The sequence below is a fragment of the Podarcis filfolensis genome, assembly GCF_964270895.1.
Source record: "Podarcis filfolensis genome assembly, chromosome: 1".
Taxonomy (NCBI): Eukaryota; Metazoa; Chordata; class Lepidosauria; order Squamata; family Lacertidae; genus Podarcis; species Podarcis filfolensis.
The window spans coordinates 78,709,065-78,733,747 of NC_139604.1; the positions used below are offsets into that span (position 1 = coordinate 78,709,065).

The 24,683-nt window shown below is 41.2% G+C and overlaps 1 protein-coding gene across 5 annotated transcripts in view; it reads left to right on the plus strand.

The window, feature by feature from the left end:
* The window catches only part of ANO1 (anoctamin 1), a 139,034-nt gene that overhangs the window by 54,699 nt on the left and 59,652 nt on the right, over nt 1–24,683 (plus strand). For all 5 annotated transcript variants that reach the window (XM_083601779.1, XM_083601778.1, XM_083601781.1 and 2 more), the window contains exons 2-5: nt 6,245–6,423; nt 13,144–13,470; nt 22,133–22,231; nt 24,359–24,510. In XM_083601779.1, coding sequence (XP_083457905.1) covers nt 6,245–6,423; nt 13,144–13,470; nt 22,133–22,231; nt 24,359–24,510 — 757 coding nt within the window. The remainder of the gene's footprint in view (nt 1–6,244; nt 6,424–13,143; nt 13,471–22,132; nt 22,232–24,358; nt 24,511–24,683) is intronic.

The following is a 24,683-nucleotide window of genomic DNA, read 5'->3' on the forward strand; positions in this document are numbered from 1 at the left end:
ATGTTGTACCTTTATAAGCAGACTGGCATATAAATAAAAATTAATTTCAGCCATGTATATGCCACTTAACAATGTAATTTTTGTGTAACAACAGCTGCACTCACAGATGCATATCACATCCAGATAGGTGTATTGATGTAAAGATGTGACTTGTCATCCATAGCAACAGAGGGATCTAGTATATCAAATAAACATAGGTGTGTATGGAAAACCAGGCAGGAAGTCCAACACAGTCATATTTAATTTCAAAGGAGAGAGTTTCACAACAATTAGTTTATCATTAGTTAAAAGAAAATTGAAATGCACAGGTAGGATTATCTTGACATTCCTTTCAGGGAGTTAGTGAACTTATAAATTGGCAAGGAGGTACATTTGTTACAGAAATGACAACTCAGCTTTTATTCAGAAGGATTTGAGAGGGAGGGAAATCACAGTCATGAATTTATTTTCTGTATGAATATTGGTGTGGAATTTTAAAACTGAAAACTATTGCAGAACTCATGCTTCTATCCCCTAAACACAAGAATGCGGCTTTTTTACATTTACCATTGTACTAGCAAGCTTTTCAGGAGGAAGCTCGGGGCATGTTGAAAACAACTCTGTTTTCAAAGGTGAATGTCCTTTTCAATACTTTGTTCAGGCATCATTTTTTTTGAGCAGAATCTTTACAGTGGGAACAAATGCTGCTTAGATAGGAGAAGCCAGCTTTCTCTATAGCCATAATGTGAGTAAAGGTTTCTGTCAGTGGTCTGTTCTGAAATTGTTTACATACAGCAGACTGACTCAGTGTGGAGTATTGCTTTTGATCTGGTCACAAGGGCCTGCATGCTTGCTCTGTGTGCTTCCTTGTCTCTGAATTTAGTGTGAATGCCATATGTGTCCAGAGTACATTAAAATGAAGACTGATTTTGCAACATGTTTTTCATGGAAGGGCCTCCAGACCTAACCCCTACCCTCTTTCTGTTACAAGAGCATTTCAGGTAGCAAAGCTGAGAAAGTGCTGGAGATTTGCTGCCAACCAGAGAAAGCCATGCTTAGCTATGTAAGCCAATGGCCTCCCCGTATAAAGTAACTTCCTTATAGAATGTCTGAATACAGGAGCCACCCAGCTGTGGTTTGAGACTAATATCCTTCTTGTTCTTTTTCGGTTCAAGGTTGGCTAAATGGAGTGGAGAAAGCCGACCTAGAATGGAGATGGTGAGAGCTTGTGGGGTGGGGGAGGCTGAGGAAAGCAGGTTTCTCTGGGCTATGTGGATCAGAGTGGAAAGGAGGAAGTAACAGGCCAGCAGGAGACTTGTGAGTGAGTGAAGTGGGAATATGAAGAGTTCCCAAGGAGCAGCAAGAGGAAGGGAGGCAGTGACAGCTACTGGGAAGGCAGAAGTGGTTGGGGATATTTTGAAATAGAAGGTGGTTCCATCAGAGCAGGTCTTTGGTCCAAGACCTCACTTAGTGGATTGAGCAAAGAAGGCCCCACCAAACACAGAGGGCCTGATTTCATTGTGAAGTAATACTACTATGTCGGGGAGAGGCATTTTAAAGTAATACACATCACAACCTAAACAGCTCCCCTCCCTGTAAGACTGTTCAGTCTTAAAATTACTAACTGTACCCCTGGAAATGTAAGAAAATTGCTAGCAAGAGCAGCTGTAGTTTTCAGCCATATGGATATTTTTTGAATGCAGCAACTAAACCTAGGAATGCTAGTTGCTATACTAATTGAACCAAGCAGTGGTCATGAAAAACAAAAACAAAACCACCCTTTCAGGCAGGTCCAGTATCTGAATTTGAGTATTAGGCATTCGTTAAATAAACTAGCTGTGCTTTTATCTTGGTAACAGATCTCAGTTAGGTTTAAAGGTAATGACTGATTATTTTATTGCAAATATCAATTGCCTGATTGAGCTTGCCATCACACAAACATCATTCTTTCCCACAGTCCGCTTAGCATATATAAAAAAATGTGCCCTCAGGCAGGCTTTGGCTAGATTGCTAGATTTAAGAGATAACCAGGGAACCCCAATTCCTTAAAAAGGCAGGAGAGCAGCAAAACAGGTCTATTTTACACACTGGCTTTTACAGTTACTGCTGTTGTACTCCGTGGTCCATTTGTTAATACAGCATTAGCCTGTTCCTGTATAACCATGGATTTGTAGTCATGCTATTTTCACTGTGCTATACACCTTATCCTATGTGCATCACAGGCAGCTCTGATTGTGTAGGCACCTGCCAACATGGGAGCAGGTCCCATCCGCAAGCCATTCTTCTGCATCACACTCTTAGGATGTGACAGTAGAGGCATCACACATCCTTGCAATGAAATCCACAAATGTTACTAGCCCTCAAAAGAAAGAAAGAAAGAAGAAGTTTTCAAGCTTGCCTGGCTACCACACAGCAACAGCCTGGAAGGAAAATAGAGACAGCCCTTTCCCAGTTGCACCCTTCTTGGTCACCTGGTCATGATGTCACCTAGACATTATTCTTACTCTCCCACAGGTGACCAGGTGAGTGGCTGTTGAGAAGCCTGATAGCCCATATAAATAGAAGGGATCCTTATGTGAGGGAGCTTTTGAATGTCGTTGATCATGGACTTGACCCATATTAGCAACATATGTGCTTCATATTCCAAGAAACATTCCAGGAGGTAACTAAGGATCCTTCCAGACTGGTGGTGTTTTTTGTGGGTGTGATCTGCAACACGTTATTGTCCCAATAATGGTGCGTTAGTGATGTAGTTATACTGGACATACTGTCTATAAATCATTGGAGAACTTCATTTATTGTTCTTCAATACTTCTTCAATATTGCTACATTATTGCCGTCTAGACGGATACTGTCACACTATAGTGCAACAAAAGCAGGACAGTGGAGGATAGTACAGTTGCCAGGAATGGAACCTTGCCATTGTATTTTCAGACTTACCCCCTTATGTTCTATACAAGAGGAAATGAAGTTTGGATCTTTTTAGATTATGACTCTTAAGAAACCCAGCCAGATGGGCGGGGTATAAATAAATAAATAAATAAGAAATGAAGGACCATTTTATTATATTAGTCAGTGCTTGGTACACCACCACAGGAAAAGGGTAGGGAAAATTAATCATCTAAGATGATATCTGATGCTTTGCCAGTTTCTCTTCGTGTCAGTTAAGCTTTTCTTTTTCAGAATCCGTATGTAGGTGACTTGCTGTCTTCCACTGGGCATGCCACTCTTGAACCACCAGTACTAATTCTCTCAGGACAGACATGTTAAAGAATTGTAATGTAGAGAGATTGTATCATAAAATGGATGCAAAGATAGACAAGCAGGTGGAAGGGCCTTAGCTCAGCGGTTGAGCGCAGGTTTTGCATCTGAAAGCCCTCAGGTTCAATCCCCAGCATCTCCAGCTAAGACTAAGGAAGACTCTTGTTTAAAACCTTGGAGAGCTACTACCAGTCCATGCAGATTGGCTTTCTCCAAGCTTGTGTCCTCCAGGTGTTTCAGACTACTAAGAACATAAGAAGAGCCCTGCTTGATCAGGCCAGTGGCTCATGTAGTCCAGCATCCTATTCTCACACTGGCCAACCAGGTGCCTGTGGGAAGCCTATAAGCAGTACTGGAGTGTATCAGCACTCTCCTCGCCTGCAGCTAGATGGATCAGTAGTTTAATTCAGTATAAAAGAGTTTCCTATTTTCACTGTGTTCCTATGTGCAGTCCTTGAAGAAATAGTTAAAAGTCTCTTATTATGAGTCCATTTCCTGTGCCTGAACATAGGCATCCAGTTTGGCCAAATTTGTGTTCCATTTTATCCTTTCATGGATAAAACTCAGAATATATGACCTATCAGGGAGGCACAGTATCACTGTAGATTTTCATAACTTTTCTCCTTCTTCTTACCTCTCCTCCCACTGCTGCACTGGCGTAAAAGACAGCTTTTTGGAAGGGAGAGTTATTAATAGTGATCATTTATTCACTGGAACTGGAATCCTTAATGGAAGTTCTCACTAAAGACACAAGGACCAGGAAATGCCCCTTCTTCTTTAATCATAGTGAAACTCAGTTAATGTTATTAAATAATTGGATTTGCCTGGCAGTCATCCATAACTTGTGTTTCATGGAGGGAAAGACATTTGAGAAGCAAGTTATGCATGTCTAATCTGGACTGGGATCTTTTCAGACACCACCCTCATTAGACCATCTCATTCTGTACATGTCATTCAGGACTGTACCTTCTAAGAGGTGTTCTGTTGGATGCTGAAAAACATAATCAACCTTCCTTGTTAGATGAGGTGTCCTTAAAAGCAACCTCCATCCTCACAGTCATAACAGCTGAAGGGAGATTTGTTTTTCAGGATTATTAGAAGTATGATAGAAGTTGATAGTAATCTTGAAAAATTTACCCTAAGCCAGAAGGAACTCCTGCCTTAGGAGGAAAATCTTAGGTAAGGTGAACAAAGCTTGGGTGGTTTACTTATTGATCTTACCCTGCCTGCATTTCTGATTCTGATAAAGCAAAGACCAGAGAAACAGAGGGGCATAAGGACATTTACAGTGGTACTTCGCATTTTGTATTCTCAAAACATCCAAAGGTAACACAGAGACAAAGAGAGTAGGAATGAAAGTGCTTCATATCAGTCTTCCATATGAGGCCAGTAACTATATAAGCCGCTGATTATAGAAATCTTGGGATTTGCATGCACCTACTGTTTGTGGGCACTCTCCTCATATTAAATTCAATTGAAGTGGTGCTTCTGCTTAATACAGTATTGTATTATGGGAGATATTTACATTTCACATCTCTTCTGCTATCCATAACAAAGAGGATTCATGGTTCCCTGCCTCTTACGCTGCTATATTTGTTCTGCCTTACGTCATGTATTGCCAAAGGTGATGGCACTATGGGCTCAGGTGTACACACCGGCAGATGGACAGTTGTTTGGGATTCTACAATAGAACTGACTCATCTGAACAGAGTTCCAGACAATTCCCATACTTCCCCAAACTGGGCTTAGACAAAGTCCCAAAATGCAGTTAGCTGGGAACACTTCATTTGAAGTTTTCAATATATAAATCTCCCCACACACACACACACATTTTAGGGATGTGATTTTGGCTTGTAAATAATTTTGTACAAGTCTGTTCTTCAGTTCTCTATTAATAAGGGAGTCAATCCATGTATTAGCATTTTTCTGCACAAAGGACTGAAGTCTTTTGTAATGTCAGAATGACTCCTTTAGCATGAATTTTCAGCTGAAGCTGATACAGAGTTTCCAGGTACTTTAAAATCGAGGCACTATAGACTCAGGCTGCAATACACTTACCTGTGAATCCCATTCAATTTAGAGTAGAAATGTACAGGACGGCATTGCAAGGCATATTTAGCTTTACTGAGTACTGATATATCTTTGAAAGCTACTACCTACTTCCTATGATCCAGCAAATTGATCAGCATGCAGTAGTCCACACATGCCAAAGGATATTGCATGTGCTTTTAAGGAATGTGCATCCATCACCCAGGGCAGGGCATTCAGGGCCCCTTGCTGGAGTGGAATGACACACAAACAAAAAGTTGGACAAGTTTTGACAACTCTAGCTACCTGTTTGCAGGCTTGGTGAGTGAGCTAAATCTTTTGAGGGGAAGGGACTTTCACCTAAAGTGGTCAGTTTTGTCAAACTGACAGGACTGCCAACAGGTTTGGTTGTGAGGATTCTGTTTCCATTACATATATTTAGAATTCACATAAATAATGGTAATGCTAATAGGTTAGCATGCTATGTGTTTTGTGGGTGTGTCTTACTCTGGTGATTGTTTTAAAGGCTTATGCTATTTATTTATTTATTTATTTATTTATTTATTTATTTATTTGAGCCCAATTAATTTGCAATGGCTATTGCTAAAACAATCAGTTAGAAATCCAGTTCGCTCAGCTGCCAGTGCAGTTTGGAATAGTTCATTGGTGGTGCCTATAATCTGAAACACAGAATCCTTTCTACAGTGCTGCTGATTAGGGAAGCCAGTGTCAAGAAGAAACCTGGGGAAAGCTCAGAAGTGCTCTGAGTAGAACCAGGGGAGCATAAGGCAAAGCTGGCAGGGGAGGTACTTTTTTGTCTCTCTTCCCACAAAGGGGTGGGAAGAGAGACAAAAGACAGGGGCAGATGCCGACTGGAACAAGACAAGTTCCAGCTGGATGGTGGAGAGAGAGAGAGAGAGACTGTGGATGAGAAGTGATGAAAGGCTTTAAAACAACCTGTTTCTCTTTCCTTCAGACACCGATGGTTCATTTCATGGGGTGGAGTTTCTGCCAGAAGATTTCAGAGACTCTCCTAATGAAAGAACAATGAGGGTGAATGAGAAATACTCCACGCTACCTGCTGATGAGAAAGGGATCCACATTATCAACATCAGAGCTATTGAAGATATAGGATACGTTCGCACGGAGAGTACGGTGAGTTGAGGAGGCGTCTTCTCACCTATTTGTTGACATATCTAGCTGCTAACAACATAATCCTGTCTGTGATCTCTGTCCTTTTGCCCCTTATAACCCCAGGGTTGTAACTGTGCACTCCACTGTACAGTATTCCTTCCAAAACTAAGACTGTTTCAGATGTCTGACGCTAAATAACATTACAGCATTTCACTGCCTAATGAGGGCTTGCATGAGAAGGTTTCACTTTAATCAGTGCATTTTAAAGCGGGTATTTCAGTCTAGATACCACAGAACCACACACACACATACTTGCATTGCTAAATGTAAATTTTGTGGGAAGTTTTTGTGCTGCCTTCAGCTGCCCCTTGCAGTACTATACTAAGAAATTTTCGAAATAGTATATCTTTATTTTTTAAAAATCATTTATATTTCTGTCAAAATGACCCTCAAGGCAGCTGTTCCCAGATATGCTTTGAGATTAAAATGTTAACGATATTATCACACACAAACGCACAAAGGATTAGCCTCTGTCCCTCTAATATCACACTTCATGCCTTTTGCAGAGGGAAAAACTTTCCTTGGCATATAAATGCTGTGATGAGGGAGGGGGGAAGTTTACCTGTTGGCATTTGCATATTATGCAGCCATAAAAAAGTGAAAACCTCAAACTAATAAGATCCCAAGTGTATGATCGATGTCCAGGAAGGGAGCCATGTGAGCCTTCTGTTACAAAAACAAGACACTTGCGGCACCTTAAAAGCTAATACATGTATTATGTCATGTGCTTTTGTATAGGGGAATTAAATTCAAAAAGTATAGACAGTGAAGTATAGACTGAAGGCTGCAGTCTTATGCCCACTTACCTTTTTGAACTCAGTGATACTTCCTTCTCAGTAGACATGCACAGGATTGTGCTGCAAATGTATGTAAAAGAATTACAATGACCACAAACAGTGTTGATTATTTCTTGGCACTAGTAAGCAAGTGAAAAAAGTTCGGATGAAGGGATAACTAGGACTCTGTCCTTGTTCTCGAGCAATGTCCTACAAGCAGAACTTTTTTTCTCCATTAGGGAACATATTAATAAATACTGAGTTGCCTTTTGAGGTATGGCTTTCAAATTGTGGTGAGAAAATATTCACCATGCCCTCCCATCAGATGTCAAGGAGATAAATAACTATACAACTTTTAGAAGACATCTGAAGGCAGCCCTGCATAGGGAAGTTTTTAATGTTTGATGTTTTATTATATTTTTAAATCTGCTGGAAGCTGCCACAGTGGCTGGGGCATCCCAGTCAGATGGGTGGGGTACAAATAAAAGAAGAAGAAGAAGAAGAAGAAGAAGAAGAAGAAGAAGAAGAAGAAGAAGAAGAAGAAGAAGAAGAAACCTTTTTATTCAAAATCACATGTTGATCAGTTACTGAATACAAATTTATTGGTATTTATCTCCTTCAGGTTTATTCAAATCTTTCACCTTTGGAACTTCTTTAGATGGGCACCGTTTCAAAAATGGGCTGCTTATAAACCTTAATGCAGCAGGCAACTAGACCTGCAGAGGCATAATGGCTTGGGACTAGCATGGAAACATAATCTTAGGGGTGTATGCCATATTGCAGTTCGTTTTTTTTATTAATTCTTTCACATGAAACTCCTACGATGAAAACTCTACAGTGGAAAGAATTGATTCCTTTCTCTGCTTGTGAGTTAGTTGGCTATAGGGCAAGAATCTGGGAGTTGCTCAGTGTGCCTGTGTCAGAGCGAAGAAGGTGAATGTTTGTTTCTTCCCAAGTACAAGTATAAACACCGGGAAGACTTATAGGGTGACTCCAGTGAATGAGCACACAGTGTGCAAAGAGGGTTGTAGAGCTGTATGCATACAAGCAGAAGTCAGAGACATCATCTCTCAGCTCGAAAAATGCTACATATTTGTTTATTCTTACTTAACAAAATTTATATACCACGTGTGTATAAGAAAACCTCGAAGCAGTTTACAAAAATATACAATAAAACATTAAAATTCTTGTTTTTAAAAAAGCTAAAAACAACTATTTAAAGACATTTAAAAGATGATTCAAATCATCTGTAGGTATGGGTGATTGGGAGCAGAAATTTGTCCAGATTTGAACTATGGCACCCAAGACAGAGCTTTGAAGTTCAGATACTGCCACTGAAAGGGGCACTAGATTCTAGCGACTAGAAGGGCTTCATGAAAATGCACCATTTGAAAATGAAACTATGTATAGTGTCAACTTATTGGTTAAATCCATGCTGTATATGGTGTATGTTCCCTTGAATGGTGCATAAAAAGGTTGGGTATTTATTCACCACTCGTCATTAGGCCAGTATTGTCTGTCTAAGTATTTTTAGAAGTCACATTCAGACCTTCAACGTGTGAAGGTCTGAGAGAAGCCTGTATGGAAAACTGGGGCAGCAGGGGGGAGCTTGTGTGTGCACTTCCCTCCCCCTGCACTTCTTAAAGACCCTACCTGCCTGCGGACTGTCTCACCAGAGTGGTGCATGCTCTAGTTATCTCCCGCTTGGACTACTGCAATGCGCTCTACGTGGGCCTACCTTTGAAGGTGACCCGGAAACTACAATTAACCCAGAATGCGGCAGCTAGACTGGTGACTAGGAGCAGCCGCCGGGGCCACATAACACCGGTTCTGAGAGATCTGCATTGGCTCCCAGTACGTTTCCAAGTAGAATTCAAAGTATTGGTGCTGACCTTTAAAGCCCTAAACGGCCTTGGTCCTGTATACCTGAAGGAGTGTCTCCACCCCCTATCGTTCAGCCCGGACACTGAGTTCCAGCACCAAGGGCCTTCTGGCAGTTCCCTTGCTGCGAGAAGCCAAGTTACAGGGAACCAGGCAGAGGGCCTTCTTGGTAGTGGCACCCGCCCTGTGAAACGCCCTCCCAACAGATGTCAAGGAAATAAGCAGCTATCCTATTTTTAAAAGACATCTGAAGGCGGCCCTGTTCAGGGAAGTTTTTAATATTTAACACTGTATTGTTTTTAATACTTGATTGGGAGCCGCCCAGAGTGGCTGGGGAAACTCAGCCAGATGGGCGGGGTATAAATAATAAATTATTATTATTATTATTATTATTATTATTATTATTATTATTATTATTAAAGTCTAATGTGATCAGCACAGTGACGTCATATCAGACATTACATTTATATTATACGTTACAAAGAAAATAGAGTGAAGAGGAGCAGAGTGGTGGCATCCCTGTGTGCCTCTTATAATGTCTGGTTTGGCCTTTCATGTAGTTCTCATGCTTCTTCAGCAGCCTGGCACAGTTTTAGAACTTAACTAATTACATCTCTCCACATTATGAAAGCATTTAGTCACTTCAGCTAAGACTAGAATTTATTAAAAGCTCTTGAACAAAACACTTTGCAGATCAGGAGGCCAAGACATCTTTGAGAAATGGCACAAAAATATGTTTTTTCTTTCTCAAAAGGAAGCATCTGTTTTTTATACTACAGCCAAATTTATATAAAAGTGGTCTCTTGAGAGAGACCACACATGCAAACTTGGAAGCATCAATGACTTTCTTTCCTCTTACAGCCTAATAAAGGAATAATTCTGAGTACTTTGTTTAATTAAGAAAAAGTGGGTGTAATACATGAAGATCCTGATCTGGAACATCCGTATTGTCTTTACCACCCAAGCCATACAAATCCATCTTGCATTCTAGTTCCTTTGTTCTGTTCTGGTGGTCTTAAGGTGTCAACTTTACCCAGCTGGAAAACTGTGTTTGAGGCACAGCTAGCATCTGCTAACTTAGCCTGGGAATGGCTGAAGCACTAAGTGCTATACTCCTTTCAAAGAACAGGTGTGTGCCCACTGGCCTGCCTGCTAGTGGTTGTTTGAAGGGACCAAAACAACAGGCTTATATGTTATTTAAAACAGCTGGAACTGAATTATCAGTGCATCTGCACTTAATCTTGGGTCTGCCTCTTCTGCTTTAGGATTTGCACTTAATTAGCAAGAGTGTGGCACTAATGTTTCAAGTATACAGTACAACAACATTTTTATCCTGTGAACCGCCTTGAGATCTTTGGATGACACAACAACAACAACATCTGCCCTTGGCTGTCCGAGGCTGACATTCCCTTTAGTGGCATGGGAGAAGCTGCATGCCTCACTGCACTAGCCTTGTCCAAAGTGATGGGAGGAGTCCATGCCACAGTTCCTTTGCGTGGACAGGCGGAGTCCCCCAAACCCTGGGCAGCCCCCATGTGGAATAAAGACTCAAGACAATGTGCTATGGGATTAAAATTGGCCACAACTTATTATGCTTCAGATATGGGTAGGCCTTGGCTCAGGCATTGGGCATTTATCCCTCCCAGTCCCCCACCGGGGATCTGGGGAACATCAGGGTTATCTAGTGGGGGAGATGGGCTGGCTCTAGAGAACATATGTTCAAGCAGAGAGAGCCCACCCCTGTTACGTCGCCATCGCAGGGGAGAGCAATGACAACCTCTAGGTGTATGGCCAAAGCCTCCCCTCAAAACCCCTTTAACGGGGAACCCTGGTATCGCTGCCACAAAGAGGAGGGGGCGTGGGCCACCGCTACATGTCCACCCCCATTTAGGAAAGATAGACTAAAGGATTCCGCCCAAGGCCTGATACTGCCAAAGTTGTGACGTTTTGCTACAGGGAACGGCAAACCTGCCAATGCAGGAGAATTCCTTTCCGGCCCTTCAACAGCGCCCTTGTACCTGTGGAGAAAAGGTTAACCTGCAAAAGAAGTCTTAACTGAGGGTGGGTAGGATGGGAGAAGCTCTGGAGCCAACTGACGGTTCCCAGGTAGGATCCTCCCCTATTGTGTGGGCAGGTGGTCCCTCCCCCTACCTGGCTTGATCACCTTGTCAACGCCTCTCCAGGCGGGATTGGGCAACTGGCTGTGGTCAGCGGAGACCTCCAGGTATCCCACCTGGGGAAGGCGAAGCCAAGCCTGTGCTAATGGTGCCGCATAGGGTCCAGGGGGCTGCGTGTGACCACTCAAAGCGTGCCCCCCCATTTAATGTGGGGAGCGGTCATTCTGTGCAATAATTTCCTGTCCTTGTAACTAAAGCAGCAGTGCCATGGGGAAGGAGCCACAGAATGGATTCTCCTCACATAATAATTGCTTCCTTCGAACATTACCAACTGGCACAAGGAGCTACCATAATGTAGAAGTTAGCACACCATCAGAGGCAACGTTGGAAGTGGTCTATGGCTGGACAGAGAGTCTTTTTCAAAAGCAGAGTTCGCACGTGTCCCTTTAAACAAAACAAGACAATATAAGATAACATCTATTTTTCTTCTCAAAGCAAGGAAGAACAGCAGTCAAGCATTATCAAAGCCCCCCTGGAATTGTGTGGAATGGAAGGAATTCCCTTTCAAGCCTAATTTCTCCCTCCACCTAAAAGAGCCTTTAGATTGCAATAGAGGCAGTGCCTTCTTAAAGGACAACGTGTAATTCAGATGTACAGCCAAATGCAGTGTAAGCGTGGTTTATCTGTACCACATTGCTTTTAATGGAATATGCACTTGGATGCACAACCAAATGTTACCTTTTCATCTGGAGATGCATCTTTCAGGAATTTCATATTCATTTAACAATGCAAGTTTTAATTGCAATATCCATATTTTGTTATCATGGAGTTGGGGGGGGCAGGACTGGTAAATGCATTTCCATTTTAATTTTCCATGAGAAAGAGTAATGAATGAAAAAACTGAACCCTGGCTGTGGTCCACTGGCCTTTTTGGCTGAGCTATATGACCAGCTGGCTCCTTTCAATCTCTGTTAAAAATGATCTCTTTTTCACATGATGCAGAGAAGTGACAAATGTTTGAGCATATTATTAATCTGTTTGTCAGTAGTAAAACACAGATGCCTTCGGTGGAGAAGGGCAAAGGATCTCAGCCGGCTTTAAAGCACAAAAAGTTAGAGAACTCACAAACTGGTTGAAGGATAAAACTGGTGATGAAATTAAAGTTGATCTACACAAGTATTTCTGAGTTGGAAAGGTCAGATTATGAAGGTTAGGATGTAGTAAATTGAGATCTGGCCCCATGAGGACGAGTTCACATCCAGTTCACTGTGCAAAGCTGAAGAGGCAAGTCACTTTGTGTTGATCAGTTACCTCAGATTGGTTGTCTGAATTATCTTGAGTTGCACCCAAGATATAGTCTGAAGGCACATGAAGCCACCATCTTGCTCAGGCTTAGGCTACACATGCGCTTTCTGTTTAAGAGCCCCGGGATCATGTGACCTGTAGTTTCCCTCTCTCAGAGCTACAGTTCCCAGCACTCTGATCAAAGCACAGCTTCCAAGATTCTTAGGTAGCCTTATCAAACTTGGGGCTGGTCACTGCCTAGATAGGTGACCACCAGGGAGACACATGTTAGGTTCACCTGGGATTCATCACATAATAAAGCTGGGGTATAAATATATATTTTAAAAGTTGCTTATTTTATTAATCCATTTAACACATTTTAAGCCCACTGTTCATTGCAAAGGGCAGTACTAGCACAGGTTACAAGAAAACACATACATGCACATATATATATCTGATAACTGAACTTATTGACTGATCAACCAGCAAACATATTAACTTGTAACATTTTGTTGAGTAAATTCATAATTTCTGCTGTGGCTGAAAAGAAATACTTAATACTTGATTATTTTAATGCTTAGTCAAAGAGATGATTGAACACATTTCCTTTCCTTTCATTGCAGTTATTGAATTCATTCTCGCAAGATCCTGATGCCAACTGCAAGTATGGACTTTATTTCAGAGACGGGAAAAGGAAAGTGGATTATATCCTGGTTTACCACTACAAGAAGTCCTCCTTCAGCAGAACGCTCACCAGGCGGATCCATTTCAATGACCTGGGGCCTCGGAGCCTCAAACAGGACCAGCCGCTTCCTGGGAAAGCAGGGCAGGTTAATATGCACGACAGTGAGCCCCACATGGATTACCATGAAGATGACAAGAGAGTCCGCAGAGAAGAGTACGAAAACAACCTTATGCAGGCCGGCCTTGAGTTGGAAAGAGATGAAGACGTAATTATTCCCTTCATTCTTTTTAAAAATTAGCTGGGCTATGTATTTGCCAAGACTGGTAGGTGAGGCACTGGAAGGTTCCAGAGGTCCAGAAACCTTAGTATGTAACTTAGAGCTGGTCCAGCTATGACCTTGCTATGTATGTTCAACAGGAGGGGTCCTGATGGGAGGGGCAGCGCCACACACCTGGCCTTGCGTCAGCTGTGTAGCTGTGCTTACTGGGAGAGGGGAGAGGCAGCAGTGAGGTCAGTGTGGTGCAGCTGTGGTGGTGGGAGAATGGCTCTGCCATTCTGCTCACACTTGGAGTCCAACAACATCCAGAGTGCCACAGGTTCCCCATCCGTGCTATAGGTGTAAAAAGCCAGATTTCCAGAGCCGTACCTTATTGAGCACTGGGCCTTGGGCATATTCTGATGACAGGCGTACAAGTATGTGGAGTGGGAAACAAAAGAGATGCAGCTTTCCCTTCTCCTACTGAGACACCTTTGGGAAGACACGATAGCATTGCCTACTACTGGGGCTGGGGTTGGGATATCACTTTTCAGTGCTCCCCCATGATAAAAAGAAAAATCCCTGCAAATAGAAACAATCAAGTCCTGCCTTTCACCCGCAGTGCTACTTTTTGATTCGTAAGATTGGGTTTGTTTGTCCCCACCCCCCCCAAAAGTGTTTAAAAATATCAACCATAGTGGAGCTATGGCATATATGCCACATTTATTCTGAGGTGGCATGTCTGTGTGTATAAATGCAAGCAGACTTTGCTGTATTGTATTAAATACTGCTGATAATACATGCACTGGGAAAGCGAACTATTCTTATCGGCAGAATGAAAATTCCCTGTTATTTCTTATTATGCAGATTCTCCCCCCCAGCTGTATTAAGGACTATAGTCTAGTGATAAAAATGTGAATATTTCCAGGGCTCAAACTAGACAGGCTAAAAATACTAAACCTCATCCTGACAAAATAACTGTTAGTATAGGATTATTTGCAATCCTGTTCTTACTTACCTGGGAGTAAGACTAGCACACACTCCTGTTTCCTCTGCATCCAGCGTGCTCCCACTGCTGGTTTGGGAAATGGTATAGACATGTCACGAAATGCTGCATTTTGAAGTGCTTTCCCCCAAACCACCTAATTTCTGAATTGAGAAAAAGAACGATCTTGCTTTGTTTTAAACTGGTAATGTGTTGACAGGCCGAGTCTCATTGCACTCAGTGGGGCTTGCTTTTGAATAGACATGCAAAAGATCGTACAAAGTAAACTTTAAAGGTCTACATCCATGCCTCTAGGGGAAGGTGCTTGAGCCAGAGAAACAGTCTACACAAACAGTGGACATGGCTATGAGCTTTAAAACATTACAACTGTATGATAATAAGAACCTACGTTTCACCTTACATATGAACAGCATAGTGTCAGGAATTTGTATGGTAGAGGAGACAGATAGGTGGAAGATATTGTTTCAGTTATGGGGCATGGTTCCAAGGCAGAGAGAGTTTCCCACGGAAGTATATTTTGACCTTGTCAGCACTATTTCCCACAAGGACGTGTCCCTTTCTGCTAGTGGCCTCTTAGAAGGGTAGTCGTGCAAGGGTGAAGATGAGCAACAGAAAAGCAAAATAAATTTAACAAGAATCTTATTTACTGAAGTAAAGAGAAAGGCCTGTGGTTTTGTACAAAGATCCCAGTGCTCTCTAATCCCAGCAGAGTCCTTTGTAGACACCCACACTTCTGTAAGCGGATCTCTGCAGATCTGGGAATATTCTTACTTAATCTTGCCAGGTCTGCTTCCTTTCCCTCAGGACCCCAGCTGTACTTTGAGAACTGTAGACCTTGCCCTCCAGTAGATTTTTTTTTTCTAACCTTACATAAACCTTTTTCATTTAATCAGAACAAGGGTCCATTCACATGAGTACGTACAGGGGTGTGTATTAGCAGAAAGTCTGAAGTGTTGCAAAATGTTTGTGTGATTTCTTCACGACACTTTCCAACTCACATCTCATAACCCAAATTTGCCACACTACTGGTGGCTGTGGGAACTCAGTATATATTGGTAAAGTTGTCCATCCTTTCACGTAGGCCCTATGCCTTTAGGAGCTGCATTACAGGCAGAAATCCCAACAGATGCAATGACAGGGAAAGCTGGATCTGCTGTCTTTTGTTCAGCATTTGATGACCACTTCAGCATGTTTTAAACTCTGCACCATTTTCCTCAGCCCATATACCAAGGTTTAATAATGTGACCTAGCCAAAAAAAATGGGGAATGAATAAGATGAACCCCATTAAATTGACTATCTAGCATGCCAATGATTTAACCCTCATATATAGGAACCTGAGTAGAGTTTTATACACCAGTGCTCCAAAACCCCATTTTCATAGGATTATTACAATGCCTTTATTAGATCTAGAAAATATTAAAAATAATTTTTCTTTTAAAAGTGTTTTAAGAAACTGATGATGATAGCAGATCCAGAGCAAGTCTTTTGTTCCCATCTGAAGAACTGACCAAACCCCTCCCCCTTTAAATTAACAGACAGACCCAAAGCAACTTAGAATCAAGTCTCAAATTCCACCAAGTTTGGAACATGACAATCACCCCAGTTCCTTCCACATCAATCTGGTGGCCTTTGTCGTAGGGCAGAGAGGGAGAGAGGGCTCTGAATAAATGTCCCCCACCCCACCAACAAGTGGTATAAAAAGAATTCTGACATTAAAATGTCCTCCAATATTACCTTTGCACAGATAAGGGTGTGCAGAATGGGGTGGGGTAGGGTGGGATTCTGTGCCATTTTAGTTTCACAGATCACATACATGCAAAAAAACATTTGCACACAGAAATAGTTCCACTAGACTTAAAACTGAAGCCTGAAGCAAGAAAATTTGCATTTAGAATTTCATGCTCAAGCTTTCTTCCACATAAGGTCTGAAGCAGTATTTAAAAGATCCACATATTTCTCTGTCTAACGGCTATAGGAATTCCAACTCTCCGTCAAAAAGAAGTATTGATACTGCTATTTTAACCTCCATTTGTTCAAGGGAACCTTTTAGCAAAAGTTCCAAATTAAATGCTGGGATCCAAGATGCAATTACGCTGTGATTAAAGAGGAGTGGTACAGTATAGCTCCTTTCACCTGCTTAGCCAAAGCAAAGTGTTCTATTAAAAGAGTGCCTATCTCAAATAATAATTGTGGCATGAGTGAACTAATGCCAGCATGATTAACAGAGAGAATCCCAGACATACTAATTTCAAAGGCAGAGGCTCAATTTCAATTGGCTGCTGAAGTCAGTTTCCTTCAGACTCCACGTTAAAGGTTGCCAGAGTCAACATGGAACCAGAACTCTTTTGTGTACAATAGTTCATAGAACAGAAAATCCGAGCAGTTCATATTTTCTCTCTCTCTCTCTCATTTTCATGCTGTATTAGAGGTACAGGAATATTATCATAAATTGAGTCCAACACATCAGCTGAAGAGGGAAGTGGAATATGCATTTGTGTGTGCATTTACAGGACTGAGGAGCTGTGTTTGAACTTCAGTGCCTGAATCTAAACCAGGGCAGAGGAACCATTTTCCACATGAGAACTGCATTCCTTCGCAGGCAACCTTCTGAGGGGCTGGAGGCACAAGTGGGTGGGGCAATGGATTTGACACTTCCCTTTGTTCAGTAAGCTGAGTGCAAAAGGACACCCACACATCTCTCCAAACTTTGTCCAGACAAGCAAGAAGCATTATTGTTGTTCAGGGACACATTCCCGCCAGGCAAAAGAGTTTGAGGAAAGTCTGAAGCAAGGCTAGTGAGGGAGTGTGGCCTAGTGACAGTTCCAAGGACCAGGATAGAGAAGCTTGGAAGGCTGCTTTCAGCCCCTGGGCCTGAGGTTGCTAACCCCTCCTCAGATTGTGAAAACAGCAGATAATCAACTTTCTCTTCGAATATATCTGAGAATAAGTGGTAGGAGCTAGGGCAAGTTAGGGATCTCCTGTCCTCAGTCCTCCTGATCTTCCACACTGTGGACTACTTCTACAAATGTGCTTGTACTGCTTTGTACAGATGAACAGGACAATCCAGCCCACCTAACTCCCCTTACACTAGGCTGGCAGGGAGGTGGAATGAGTAGAGGTGTTTCTTCATCCACCTCTCCCAGCTAAGCTGCCAACACCCTGGAAGCATCACTTGGGAAACGCCAACCTCCCTCTTCTGCCTGCCAGGCAAATGGGAGTGCCATGGGCAGGATACGCACCAGCAGAAAGCCCCATAACCAGTCTCAGGGCCATTGAGTAACAGCATATGGTCCAATTTGAGCCTGATTACTATGTCACCTGCAAGCAATCTTACTGCTTCTTTTGACCCTGGCAGTGGAGCACTGCCAGGATAGTGGGCAGGTTTGGGTTGCACCCTAAGGCACTATTTTTGGTTATTAGTCTTGCACTTTTTTGTTTTACGTTACACATCTAAAATACAATAAAATTGAAGCAATTCTTGCTAACATTTTACAATAATTTCTTTGATATTGGCAAGTAATTGTATAGGTTGATATCAGCATTATGCTTTTCATTTCCAGAAAGCAATAAACAGAAGCTAGTTCTGTAAAAAAAAGTCTTAGATTTAACTCCATGAATTTAGCAGTTAGCTTAGACATTAGTTTAGACATACCAGACTATTCTTTTTTGGAGAGTGAAACAGGTTTAGACTGCCATGAATAAACTTGTAATTAGTGACAGACTACCGTCTACCGAACACAAGGTAGAAAAATGGCTAGTTGAATCTAAAGCAGACAACTTATCATTCAGTGGTGTGTTTTGCTGTTTGAAGTCAAATATGTCTGGATTGATGGACATTTACACCCACATAGAGAAAGTTGGTGAAAGTTGAATGAAATTTCATATTTAAATTAATCAGACTTTAAGAGTCACATGTCTAATTTAAATGTTGGAGATGCCATTCAACCATGGTCAATTCAGTTACACAGTATAAGGTCTTTTAATATTACTTACTCAAGTTAACAAACCCCAGTGTTCCAGTTACTGTACATCCAAATCATCAAGTTATGGTTTGCCCTTGATTTGAATGCAATTTCCAGTTTTGGTTTGGGTGCCATGAACAAGCCATAGTTTGCCAGTTTGGATGCAACAGCAAACTATGGCTTGAACTAAATTAGAAATAACTACTGTAAGTGAACTGGAGCATGGAGGAGTAAGGAGTAGGGGAGAGAGCATGCAGTCTGTAATCTGGTATTATGTGTTAAACAACCTACAAAGTTAGCAGCACGTTCTAATAAAATTTGTTTCCATAAAGACTATCATATTTGCTGTGCCCAAAATTTCTCCTGTGTTCCCCCTCCCCCACCAGTGCCCATAAGTTGATGGGGAAAGAAATGGCATTTGAAAATGATCAGAGGGGAGATAAAATCTCAGTAATGAATGATGTTTAGGGGTCTTTTTTTTTTGCACTTACCTTACTTTTAAGTGGCTGAGGGATGCTTGTGAGTGTCCCTTAGCTTCTACAAATCATCTTATCAGTGGTCTGCACTCTGCAGCCTTCCCACGTGCCCACAGTTTAACCAAAACCCAGGAGAAGACTTCATAAGATAACATCTCCATGGGGCTTTTTCATACCAGGAAGTGTGGGCAGCTAGGAATGCTGCGGGGTGTGTGCTGGGTTGGTGAGTGGTGGAGCTCAAACACCACCCTTGGCCACCTTGCAATGGAAGAGGTAAGCTCAAAACCCCACAGCCACAAAATAAATAATAAAACCACTTTTGAAGAGGAATAAATTGGGGGGAGGTGCTGAACCTTAGTGGTGATGAACCTTCCACTGAAAATAAATGAGGCCAATAATGATATAGGCAGACTAAATAAATTTTATATATACAGTCTATACACACACACACACACACACACACACACACACACAGTTTGATATAAACAAATCTAAAGATGATATTAAAGGTTTGTTTGATACACAATTACTCTCTTTAATCCCCAGAGTATGATACTTGTCTGGATATGGTTGTGCAGTTTTGCTGAAAGAGGCACATTAACATGTTCCTGGACAGACAGTATTTTTCACTTCAATTTATCATTTTTACCAAATACAGTGTTTACAGTAATAGTAGTATTTCTAGGCAGAAGATTTCCATGCATTCTGACTGGCAGCAGAATTCTATGCATGTCTACTCTGAAGTAAGTCACACTGACTTTGAGGGAACTTTACTCCCAGCCAAGTGGCTATATTCTCCAGAGGTTATGGGACTCCAACTCCCATTAGCACCAGTTGGCCTTGTCAAGTAGTCAGAGATGATGTAAATTGTTGTTCAACAACATCTGGAGGGCCACAGGATTGCAGCCTAAGCTTGTGATTCTATACCCATTTACTTGAGAGTAAGTCCTGCTAAGCTCAATGGGGCTTACTTCTGAATAGACACATGTCTATTCAGTGCTGCAGCTGCACATATTGCTATCCATCCGCATATAATATCAAAAATAAGCAAGTGTTTGAAGATGAGAGAGAGATCAGTTCTAGAAATAGGGCAAAATGGAGGCTTGCAGTCATTTGATTGGCTGTCATTGAGAGTTGCCTGAAGCCTTACTGCTGACTTTAATATTGGTTAAAAGTAAAAGCTTGTTTCAAGGAAGGCATATATTAAGTTGATTAAATTCTGCTCTGTGAAGTAAGCTAATACATGTTTTTGAAGCTTTGCCATATTGGAGATTGGCAGCTATTTACGTCCCTTGAGTAATGTATTTCTAGTAAGCAGGTGCACAGGACGGCAGGATGAAAACAGGCTTTTGTGCCTGTGCAAACTAGTACAGCAGCAACAGCGGTGAAACAAAAGGCTGAGAGAAGATGCTCTTTGCCTCTGAGCTGGTGTTCACAAACTGGTTGTAGATTACTTACTAGACTGGAAACAATTTTTAAACTAAAATTCAAATCTGTAGTATTGCCTAATCCAACAGCTCCTCAATGCAAGCAAAACTAACATTGCAGAGGAGCAGACTTTTAAACACCCAGATTTATGCTAGGCAATCAATCAGACATTAAAGCGATCATCCTATAGACAAGACCAGGAATAGATGGCACTATAAAGAGAAAACACATTTCTGTTTATCAGCTATTCAGTGAATTGGACTGCTGTGAAGTAAATGAGTAATGAATTTTAATCCAGTGTTTTTAGTGCATTGCCACTTTCCATTTCAATCTTTACCTAGTAGATATAGCAAGGATTTCTCCTTCCTTTTTTTAGTGGGACTCTTGTGTCCGCAACAAGTGTGGAAGAAACAGAAACTCAGTAGAAAATGCTTTTCTTGGTAGATACAGTGATGCAGGAAATGTGTTCATTGATAATTCTTTGCTTCGGAACACTGGATAGAACACAGTAGTTTAAATGTATATGCTACCTTATTAGCCCCTTAAATATATATAATTATTCTAAAATAAAATTCAATAAATCCTAAACTTTAGATTTATTTTTTTTAAAGCATCATTGTAGACCTCAGACTTCTGGAGAAAGGCTTGAAATTCCTCTTACAGAAAACTGATAAAAGTAGGGGAGGAACTCTGTATACACCCATTCTTCGAATTGCTTTTTGTACAGAGCTGTCCTTTGAAGTTTTCTGCAATGTTCTTGACATCGTTTGTCAATTATGTGGACTAACTTGCATGAAAGCTTCTGTTGTTTATTTGCTGATGAGACAAATACGTTGGTCACGCCAGGAAACGTAATATATGTGCAGATTCAAATATTGCTGTTTAAAAACAGGTATCATTGCGCCTTCCTCTTGAGACTAATTACATTCAGAGATTGCCAGCAGCAGACCTTGAATCAAGCACTGCTGCCTTAAACATGTCAGCTGCACTGATGTGATCTGCTTTGCGCAGCAGGCAGCACTTGGCAGTGTCGTTGAGCCTTTCAGCATCTACACTCGCTACAGAAGGAACTGTGCTGGGTGCAGAACAAGCCTTTAAAAAGAGAAAATGTGAAATAATGGTTAGTCTTGGCTCAAAAGCTGTTCTAAAGATTCATCCCAAGCCCTGTGTTGGTTCTTGTCCAAAGGGGATAGGAACATTGGGAGCCTTATACTGAGCCTTGTTCTGATTCAGACCATCAGTCTGTCCAACACTGTGTTGACTACACAGACAGCAGCTCTCTGGGAGATGCCAGGAATTGAACCTGTGACCTTCTGCATTCAACCAGGTGCTCTACAACTTCCCCCAAGATACAAAAGAGCTTCCCAAAAATCACATAGCTGAAGTGTTTCCTCTCTTGGCCACTATAGTTTTAGAATCTTCTGCCCTTGTAAAGAAAACTTTATCCACTGTGAACCGATTCCACTTCCTTTACAAAATGTCTTTATTATTTAATCTTCAATCTGGGCTGTTTAATATCAGTGCTATGCTCACAAACTATTTTTATGGGATATTGGCTTATCCTTTAAATGATTGTTCACTTGTTTATGTCTTACGTGAATCAGAGTTATCTCTCTCGCATCCCTCCGTTGTTTTCTGCGAAATGTAGTCATTAGTTTCATCCACGTGTCAAATAAACTAGCTTTTGGGAAATAGCTCATGAGGGGGGATCTTCCAGGCCTGTGTGAAATTGAGCAGATTTGTGTTTTAGGTTATTTGATAAAAAGTTTTCCCTTTCTCTCCCTCCAAATGTTTTTAGACAAAAATACATGGGCTTGGATTTGTAAAAATACATGCACCTTGGAATGTTTTGTGCCGGGAAGCAGAATTTATGAAACTGAAGATGCCCACAAAAAAGGTTAGTTTAAATATTATTTTATACTAGGAAACATAAAACAGTTACTTATGGTTTAGTGTGGTTATTTTCCAAATGCTGATTAATTTACATGTCCTTATGAACAATTTTTGTCTTTAAATACAAGAAGTGGAGAAATTAGCTTTCTACTTAATATAATTTGCTATACAATTTATAATGTAATGCTGTGAGCTGTGAGTATGAATGCATATTCTGTGCACAGTGACATAACAATGTGTGGTTTGAGATGCACGTGGGGAAATTGCTACCATTTTGCAGTTTGTTTATTAACATTTATATCCATTTCCCCATGAATCGCACCCAAGCAGCTTGCCCAGGTTTGCATTTAATATGGCTGCACCTTAGTCTATTGCTAACATCCACCCATTCTAGAGCTGACCTCCCACACTCAGTCAAGAGACTGCTTATTATGTTTTCCTTGACTGCCTCACAACACTAATGAGGCCACCACAGCCTTTTACGGGCAGACTGATAACCAAGTACAGTATGCCAGGTTCCATGGCATGTCCAAACAACCTCAGGACCAACAAGGGAATATTCTCTTCATCAAGGAACAGCCCTCTGCACATACTTGAGGCATTTTGTTTAAGAAAAGAAAAGAAACAAACAAAAAATACCCTTCTCCCAAGAAAAGAAACAGTCTGCATGATCAGGTAAACCAAAATAGGGTTAGGTGGCAACCCTAACATGAGCAGCGCACATCTGCTCTGCAAACCTAAAATGGTTGTGTATCCTTTTAGATGCCATTGCTACTCCTCTTGTAGGGTAACCTTGCTGACCTATAGAGAAATTGTTCTCTGTTAGACACAACTGCATGGATCCCAACAGGAGTGAAGTTCTAAATATCCTCTGAGGGGAAGCCTTGTAACCAAGTCACAAAGTGAATGACATTTCTTCGCCATCAGTGCTAGAGGTCTTGCTGCAGCAGTGTAATTGAATCCCATGTCTTCTTGTCTATGATAAGGCCACCCTTGCTCCCTATGCTGCAACACATTGCAGCTGCAACACATGGGTGATATAAAAGACCCAGGGAAAGAGTTCCTTTCTCTGTGTATGATCTCCCAACGCTCTGATGTGAAAGGGCAAATACAAATAAGTTGGGTTCTGTGTCCTTCACTCCAATGCTGCCTGTCACCACCAGCAACAACACAACAAGGTCGTGGTTCCGTATATAGATTTATGCATATGAAGAGTCCCATGTCTATGCCCAACATTTGGCGAGCATGAAAGGATTGGTTGGACCTAGTCCTGCCTTCCCAATGAATCTTTGAATTGTCATTATGAAAGTGACAGCACATTGTCACCGGATGACAGGAGGATGTGATGAATGTGAAGCTTCTGAGGGAAGTATCTGTACCTGTTCAGGGTGCAAAACTGAGAAATGGATCAATATTTAATGACATGCTAAGTGCAGAAAGCAGACTCTGCAGGGAAATGTCTCTAATGGAACAGGAGACAGCCTAAGAGTACATAGTAATTTATTGCAAGTAAAACTAAAATTAAACTTTGGGATTTCAGTTTTAGATTAGGAGCTGATCCATTCCCATTTATCATGCTACTTGTTTTAATTATGTTTCTAAATTTTACAATAGCCTGCCATTATACTGAAGAATGTTAAATTATGGAGGTGTAGGGTTGAAAGGGATCAGATCTTGTCCAACTGCATAGAAGTAGGATTGTTCTTTTCCCAAAATAGATGGGAGCATCATGATCCAAAGCAGGAAGTACTATTATATCGTAACTAAAGCTATGTATACTCGTTGCTAAAAAGGGGGATGGGAGATAAAGAAAATTCTGCAATCTGTATAAATTGTTCTAATTTACTTAATCCTTTATTTGGAATCATTTATTGTATATTATTATTATTTTAAACATTAACAGGGTTCAATTCAGAGTTCCCCAGAGCAGAACTTCACTAACTAGACTCTCCCACTGGCAGAGAGCATGCAAAGGGTGTACTTATCACCTATTTCCAATTTTCATTGCCCCTTGTACTGTACAGATTTTGATTTTGATTTTCTTTTGAAGAATGTTCTGTTCTTGATGCTTTGGTATCCTTTGTCAATGACTTGAAATAAATAATGGATTGATTGTTTGTTTGGTCCTCAGGTATATCAAATTCATCAACCTCATGGCCTATTGAAAAAAATCAATTCCGTAATTCAAAAAATAACGGAACCCATCCAACCTAAAGTGGCAGAACACAAACATCAGACAGTGAAACGCCTCTCCTACCCCTTCTCCAGGGAGAAACAACACTTGTAAGTCAAAGTTCGTCATCTTTAATGTCATTTTCAGCAAACTCGGCCTCTGGGAATACAACTTGAAGATAAATCATGAGAATATTAATAGAAATACGTAGGCCAGTGTTTAGATGCAACTAGCACTAAGATGATCATTTTTTCCAAATAAACAAGATCTCGTACGACACGAA